General features: G+C 44.9%; 2 protein-coding genes across 2 annotated transcripts; both read left to right on the top strand.

Moving 5' to 3' along the window:
* Nucleotides 1-962: 962 nt before the first annotated feature.
* AK88_04914 (uncharacterized protein) lies at nucleotides 963-3,299 on the top strand (the record flags this gene model as incomplete). The annotated part of the gene is made up of 1 exon (XM_012482518.1): nucleotides 963-3,299. One exon carries the CDS (start codon nucleotides 963-965, stop codon nucleotides 3,297-3,299), a length of 2,337 nt encoding a protein of 778 aa, XP_012337941.1.
* A 1,459-nt stretch (nucleotides 3,300-4,758) lies between these two features.
* Nucleotides 4,759-6,168, top strand: AK88_04913 (D-tyrosyl-tRNA(Tyr) deacylase; the record flags this gene model as incomplete). Its single annotated transcript, XM_012482517.1, has 3 exons — nucleotides 4,759-5,240; nucleotides 5,580-5,697; nucleotides 5,944-6,168. The coding sequence occupies 3 exons, from the start codon at nucleotides 4,759-4,761 to the stop codon at nucleotides 6,166-6,168; spliced, it is 825 nt and encodes a 274-aa protein (XP_012337940.1).
* Between the last annotated feature and the right edge of the window lie 1,777 nt (nucleotides 6,169-7,945).

The following is a 7,945-nucleotide window of genomic DNA, read 5'->3' as shown; positions in this document are numbered from 1 at the left end:
TTTTATTTTATTTTTATGATTTGTTCAAAATTGCGAGATTATCATGAACAACTCTTTTATGGAATATTTTTTCGTTTTTTTTTTTTGTTTCATTTTTTTACCCTACCGTTTGCAGCCTATAATGACACAGAAATGTCGCGCACTACCTTTGCTGGGCTGAAATAGTGGAATGGAATCTTCGTGCATCCGCCCCGGGAACAAGCAAAAAAAAAATAAAGTGTGTATATATGCGTATACACAGGTGTGTATTTTGTACGCGCCTAACATAAGTAGAGCGGTGTGATTTATTACCATCTGGGCGTGCTAATACACACCGCCACATTGTTTTTATTATTATTTTTTTTTTGCTTCGCCGTGTGCTGCCCCCAATGAGTTCCCTTTTCGCTATGTTCGTCTCCTTGTACAACATCCTCCTACGCAAAAGTAAAATTGTGGTGGGTGAAACACTCAAGGAGTATAAAAACAAAAGGTGCACCAATGATAATCAGTACTTCTATATACACATAAGTCTGCATGAGTGATGTGGCACCGGGGGAATATGCGCGCCAGTCAGTCGGGCCGGACCAACCGCAGTTCTCCAAAAGGGCGGCGGGGGGGCTGCAGCACACAGGGTGCACAAAAATGGCGGGCAAAAATGGGTAACAAAAAATAGCTGCGTAAAAATGTGCACCAAAATAGCTACGCAAAAATGCCTGCACGAAAATAACTGTGCAAAAATTCCCCCACCAAAATAAATTCACCAAACCATCGCGCATCATGATTTAACGAAAATGCGCGCGTGCTGTCCCAGCGCCTGTTCCTAATAAGTCCCCCCCCGCGCAGCCCTTTGCTCGGCATCGCGGCGATAGCGTCAATAGCGTCCTAGCAGCCATAGCAGCAATAGGAGCCTCTTTCCGCTTGGAAAAAAAGGCACATATGCGCGACGCGAAGAACAGAACGGGGGAGGGAACGCCGAGGGCACGATGAAAGATGGAGTAGCGCCTGCGCGCGAAGCAGCGCCAGTATACCCAAACGAACACTCAGCAGCCTCCTCGCCCGAAGACGCAGCCACATGCCCAAACGGACAACTCAATCGCAGCACAGGCCTCAAAAGTGCACACAAAAAAAAAAGCGATCATGTATTCAAAAATTTTATCTACCAAAATATTTTCGACAGGGATCGTTTTACAAATATATTTAAAAAAAAAATTGCCCATAGCACTCAGGGGAAACGTAACGACGAGGATGATGGCAGCGGCAGAAATGAAGAAGACGCCTCTGTGGATCACCAATGTCCAAGTGATGAGGAAGAGTACATGCTCTTCTTAAGCTACATATACAATGACGTAACGTCCTTTATTGAGCTTAACAAAAATGAGCACTTAAAAAATTCCAACTACGCTGATCTTGAAGATCTGATTTTTGAAATTTGCGGGACCGTCTGCCGTGACGCCTTTCGCAATATAAAATCAATTTTTAAATCTCCCGAGGGGGAGGTGCCAAGGCAGGAGAGTGTGTGCAAGCATGAACGACATGAAGTAGGGGAGGATGGGGGTGAGAAGGGAAAAAGTCACCCCCCCAGTGAAAAAGACTCCTCCTTCTTCTTCATACCCCCCATGGAATACCTAGTTCCACGTATTCACAAGTTAACCTCAAAAAAGGATGATGCTAAAAACGCTTGCCATTTCTCCTCTGACATTAATGAATTTTTAAGAAACAACGACTTCGATAAACACCCCATTTATGCTTCACTCCAAGGGGGGGATAAACCGACACAGGATCGGAAGGATACTCATAAGGCAGTCCTCGACCACACTCACAAACATGTGCATAGCCACCGAAGTACTTCCATTAGTTTAGAGGCGGAACAGTCGCACGCACACACCGGGGGGGAGAAGCAACGCGCTTGCGATTGTAGCGGCGAAAGTGACCGTGGCAGTGACGGTGACAGTGACGGCCGTAGAAAGAATCTGCGCAGCGAGGATGACACAGACCCCCCAGACGTTCCCCCAACGCACAGTCAGGAGGAGGGGCTCCCTTTGGAAGACGCAACGGAAGAGATCACCCCCAATGAGAAGAAAAATGACGAAGAGGGGCTCCAACATATACATACCCATGCACCACCAGTAGAGCATGCACAGGTGGGTACCAATGTTGAGGTCAGATCGAACAATGGCAAACATACAATCTGTATGGAGGTTCAAAACTCAAATGAAGATGAAGCCACTTTAGCTCATCAGCAGAGTCCTGATGAATTCACTCCTTCCCCTCTGAATGGTACGAGTCGTGTGCACTTGGACGGTGCGATATACTCCTCTTTTTCAGGGCCCAGTTATGCTAAGAATTCCCACGCGAATGGTAGGCTATCTAGTGGAGACGCACCAAGGAATTTCCCCCACGACGATTCTCAACATAATGAATTGAATAATGATGACGGTTCAGTGCAGGGGGAAATGACAGGTGATCCGTTTTGGGGGAAGGAAAAATTTACGAATGGTAGTTCGCAAGGGGCAGAGCAGGCACAGCAGGAACACAGGGGGGACATACATCATTATACCCAGTCTAACTGTTCTAAGAAGGAAAGCCACTCCAAACGAGAAGAAGAAAAATTCGAGGACTGCCTCGACGACTATGATAAGCCCGCGCGAGGAGCTAACGACAACCAGGACACGGACACTAACGGTGATGACTCGAAGGAGGACGCAGAGAGCGAAGAACATGATGCCCCTGATGAGATGGAAGGTGTTGCAAGTGAAGTGGGTTACGCTGAGGGGGTAAATACGCCAAGCGAAGAACACCACCCTAATAGCAATACCACCACCCACGCCGGTGAGCAAACAGGAAAAAATGTCACAGGAGAAGAGGGCATGCATCCGTGTGGAACAAACAATAGTGACCAATTGGAGGATGATAAAGAGGGCATCACAACGGAAGGGAAAACAATCAATATGGACCGACAGGCTGAACAACAGGCTGAAGAACGAAGTGCGCAACAGAGTGAAAAACAGGCTGAAGAACCCCCCCAAAGCATAATCCAAGTGGACCAAAAAGAATACCGTGAAAAGCAACAAAAGATGGTGAAAAATAAAACGCCTGCAAAACCTGAAATTAGGAGAGAATTTAAAAAAAATGAAAACCCCCATGATGACTACTACCACTTTAAGTACTTGAACAATTGTGAAAATTTTTCAAATCCTTACCAGTACACTAAGGTAGAGAAGAAGGCCAACATACAGGTGACGCCATCTCCCTTCCCACAGTTCTTGAGGGATATTCAAATTTACAATATCAGTCAGAAGAAAATACGCCTGAAGAAGTAGGTCTCCTTTTGCGCTCCCCAGGGTGGCGGTGGCATTATATATTTTGTGTGTATTCGCTGTGCGTAAAATCGTACACACATACACATATATGTACCCATGTTGTATTCTTTTTTTTTTTTTTGCGTAGAACGAATATAGCGCTGAGGAAGGACGACGTAGGATTACACATAATAACAACCCATGGGGAACGTGTGCCCGGAGCAAACATTCTCCCTATTGTGATCATTTAAACAAACTCCTGCCGCGTGATCCATGCGCACAAGTGAAGTTGCTGAACCCTAATTATACATGTTTCACTTTCCTCCCATTTGCACAGGCCGACGCAGCGATCCCAGAAAAGACGACCAACAAGAAAAAAAGGCAGAACAGAAAAGGGACAAATTGAGTGTTACAATTTATGGCTATTATGATGGCGGCAGCAGGACAGGGAAATGCTACTCATATGTGCTTCGCCCTGTCTGTGTGTGTTTTTTTTCCATAGCACTGCCTTAATTTTTTTTTTTGCTAATTTAGCGAGTTTTCCCCTTTCCGATTTGTTCCTCCTGTGAGGTTACCAATAACAAAATGATTTCCTTCCTTTGTCCCGTCCCCTTTGACTCCGCTGCGCTGTGGCTTGCACAACGTGTGAGTCCTTCTATATAGTTGTAAACCTTTTTGATTTTATTATATTTTATTATATTTTATTTTTTGGACTTTTTTTTTTTTTTTTTTTTTTTTTTTTCCGTTTTAAGTAAACTTTTTAATTTAGCCCTTCCTGTGTGGAGAGTTACGGGTAGGAAGTTACCCACGACGGGAGGTTCCCATGGGGACCATGCTGATTTTGCATCCCCACGAATATCACGATTGGCAACATTATTTTGGCTCTGCTGCAATGTGTTCAAGGTTGAGAAACGTAACCGTTGAGAGGAAAATCACCTGATGCGACCGATACGCTTACATATAGGTGACCACATAAACGACGGGTGCGCTGCATGACGAGGCAACGCGAAAAACTGAATGTGCAAAATACGCGTTTCTGCGGGGAAAAAAAAAGTATATATATATATACATATAAACCATTTTTAGGGATAAACTTTTCTGTGTGAATTTTTTTTTTTGGCCTTCCATCCAAACTTGCATCTCAGATTTTCAGCGAGTCGATCGAGGAATCTCCAAATGGGATTTCATCCTGTTTGTAAGGAGGAGAGTGCCCCCTTAGAATTGTAGGCCCGACAACTTCCTTTTTTTTTTTTTTTTTTGCCCCCTTTTCGCCGGAGCAGGTGTATACTCGTGTGCAGAATATAGCCTCTTCATAGCGGTAAGATAAATCCTACGTAGGGAATAAGCCAAGCCCCCCTCTTCCGACAACAGGCAGACACAAATTATAGTTACATGTACATTCTCACATAGCCCGCCTGCGGATGTTACTTAGGGAATTAGTTTGTGAAAAGACTCCACCACGCCACCCTCTAAGAATAAAATGCGAGTCATCATTCAGCGCGTTAAAAATGCAGCGCTGAGTGTAATAAAAGAAGGAAGCAACGAAACAGAAAAACAATTAGAACTCTTTAGCGAAATACAAAATGGCATAATCTGCTTCGTGGGAATACACAAAAACGACACCTGGAAGGATGCGGAATACATCATTCGGAAGTGTCTGAACCTACGCCTATGGTCAGATGGTAACAAAACCTGGGATAAGAGTGTAAAAGATTTAAATTATGAAGTTCTGTTTGTTTCTCAGTTTACCCTGTTTGCTAATACGAAAAAGGGAAGCAAGCCAGACTTCCACCTAGCCAAGGAACCTAAACAAGCCCTAGCTATGTACAATAAAATGGTTGAGCAATTTGCTAAGGATTACAATCATGAAAAAATAAAAACAGGGAAATTCGGATGTTATATGAACATCCAAGTGACAAATGATGGACCCGTTACAATTTTTGTTGACAGCCACGACGTCAAGTTGGATAATTCATGAAGGTAAAGGGAAAGGGCAGTTATAAACAGCTGCGTTGCGGTAGGCACAAATGGTGTACGTGGTGCACGCAGAAAAAGAAATTGTGGCCGCGCCAAACGCGTCATTGCGCCGCTCTCTTTTATTTTATTTGTTCCTCATATTTTTGTGTGACGAGATAAACATATACGGTGCGCTACTTCCCACGAGAGGGAATTTCCACTTCGCGCAAATCTCCGTGCGACCATTTATCGAAATTGCACAAAAAAAAAAAAAAAAAAACTTGGCAAACTGCACACGCATGACCATTTGACACACGTGTGGCAACCCCCCCCCCCCCGCAACAGAATGACCCTTCTGCACAAGAATCGAATTAACGCTCTCCTACCACAATGGAGTTACAAAACGAAGCAGGGCTGCTACAACTACATACAAAGGAAGGTCGTATTCCCCTCCTTCTCACAGGTAAGGGCTGCACAATATGTAAACGAAATCATTATGAGGGGCGATGATGAGGTCCATACCAGGTCTACACGTTCTGCTACTAAAGCAGTTGTGCAAATAATTACGTTATAAACGTTTGCCCTACGATGATGAAAAACATCTGTTCGTACATGTGAAACGGTTAATCTGTGGGTGAAGCCTATTTGTGTGTGTGTGCCCTGCGCGCGAAGTAGCTAGTAGACCGTTGCGCCGCTTTTCCCCCCGCAGGCGACCACATTCCTGAGAGACATGTTTGACCAGAATGAAAAGATGAACCACCACTGCAAGTACACCAGCGATTACACCAAAGTTAAAATTAAAATGTACACGCACACGCTGAAAGGGGTAACAGAAAAGGACGTGGCATTTGCAAACCTAGTAGATAGCGCACTGAATAATTATGCTTATAAAGTGATAAAGGAAAGTCACTCAGCGGAGGAGAGGAACAATTAAGTGGTGCGTCCACAACATGGTTCTTTTTTTTTTTTTTTTTAAGTCGTGATATATTCTCCGTGGAAAATACGTAACTGTTATTTTGTACGTTTCTCCTACCATGTGAGAGTTCCTTTTCCTCTTTCTGTGTATTTCCTTTAAGGGGTAATTTTGTTTTTTTTTTCTTACCACCTGCATGTTGTACTAACGACATATAGCTCGTGTGAAGGGGCTCTTCACCGGGAGGTTAATTCGTCCTGACAGCGATGTAAACTTTGAACAGGAACTCTGTTGTCACGCGACAGGAACATGATGATTGATAGCCCGGGTGGAGCCAATCTACCACAGCTTCTGTTCCAACAAAAGGGCAAATTACCTGCTCCTCGCAAGGATTCACCAAAGGTTTTTTTACCAGAGTGGCACGACGCGTGTAAACCACATTGTGCATCCGGGGTGGCGTAGCAGAGTTGGTGTGGCATAGTTGGGGTGGTAGAGTTGGCGCAGCAGAATTCACTCCACAGGTATCCTCTTCGGCGTACACTCATGCATTCCCCGGCTTGGCCTCGCGCGGGTGCCCACACAATATCTACATGGCCACCGCACATGGTAGTGCTGCTAAGCATAAACGACACAAGGGTCGTATTATCTCTCCAGCGTGGGGGTGGCGCACCCGTGGCCGCAATTATGAGAAGCCACATGAAAAGAGCAATATGAATAACGTACAAGAGTATAAATATATAATATATGTGCTTATGCGCGACTGTTTGCACGGAGCATATCCTCATGTGCCCTACTACTATGTAGGGGTCGGGGGAAATCCGCACCCTCTTTTTAGTGGTACGTTAAAAAAAAAAAAAAAAAAAGGCCCATGCTGAGATGGCCCGCTTAGGAGGGGTTTAAATATTATATTATGCTTCACTGCATTTTATTTATTGTACCTTTTTTGTTTTTTTTTTCCTTTTTCCTCCCTCGAGATCTTCGTTTTTAATTACGTTTTAGAATTTCCCTTTTTTTACAAAATATCCATCTCGCATGAATGAAGAATTTTTTTTTTTTTCTTTTTTTTTTTTTAAAACATATAATTAACTTTTCCATCCTTGTGAGCCTTTTTGCAAGTTGCTGCTTTTATGCAGAGCGTAAGTCCGTTCGTTAATCTACGACCATTTGTGGGCTAGAGCCCCAGTGAAAGGGGGGTGGGTGCGCCGCGTCAAAAGGCTATTAACCACGGAGCCAAAACGGCTAGCAGGACGAACCGCCGCAAGGTCTGCAAAAATCCTCGTGCATCGCGTACACCGCGTACAGCGTGAAGGCTGCGAGAGAGGTGAGCTTGTTGTGGGGCACGATTATTATCGACCCGTTCGTGGGAGGCCCGCTTAGATAGAAGAGACGGTGGGAGCGGAAACGAGTTTGCACCTAACATGCGCACGCACATTTTTTGGGGGGGGTTGTTAGTTAAGAGTATATATATTTGCACAACCGTGGGTGCTGCTCATCAACCTAGTGTGAATAGTGTGAAACCTGTTACACGTAGTTCACGTACACGCGTGAGTCGTCCTGCACGGTCGCGTACACCATATCCTCACAGAGACCCGGTTTCCCCACATAAAGCTTCTACCCCTTCCCCCGTGGTAGCAAAGGGGAAGTCACAGACACGCGTGAGTCGTCCTGCACGGTCGCGTACACCATATCCTCACAGAGACCCGGTTTCCCTACATAAAGCTTCTACTGCTTCCACACATAAAGCTCCTACCGCTGCCCCAGATAAAGCTTCTACCGCTTCCCCAGATAAAGCTTCTAC

The sequence above is a fragment of the Plasmodium fragile genome, assembly GCF_000956335.1.
Source record: "Plasmodium fragile strain nilgiri unplaced genomic scaffold supercont1.82, whole genome shotgun sequence".
In the NCBI taxonomy this organism is placed as follows: Eukaryota; Apicomplexa; class Aconoidasida; order Haemosporida; family Plasmodiidae; genus Plasmodium; species Plasmodium fragile.
This window is presented reverse-complemented; position numbering and strand designations above follow the sequence as displayed.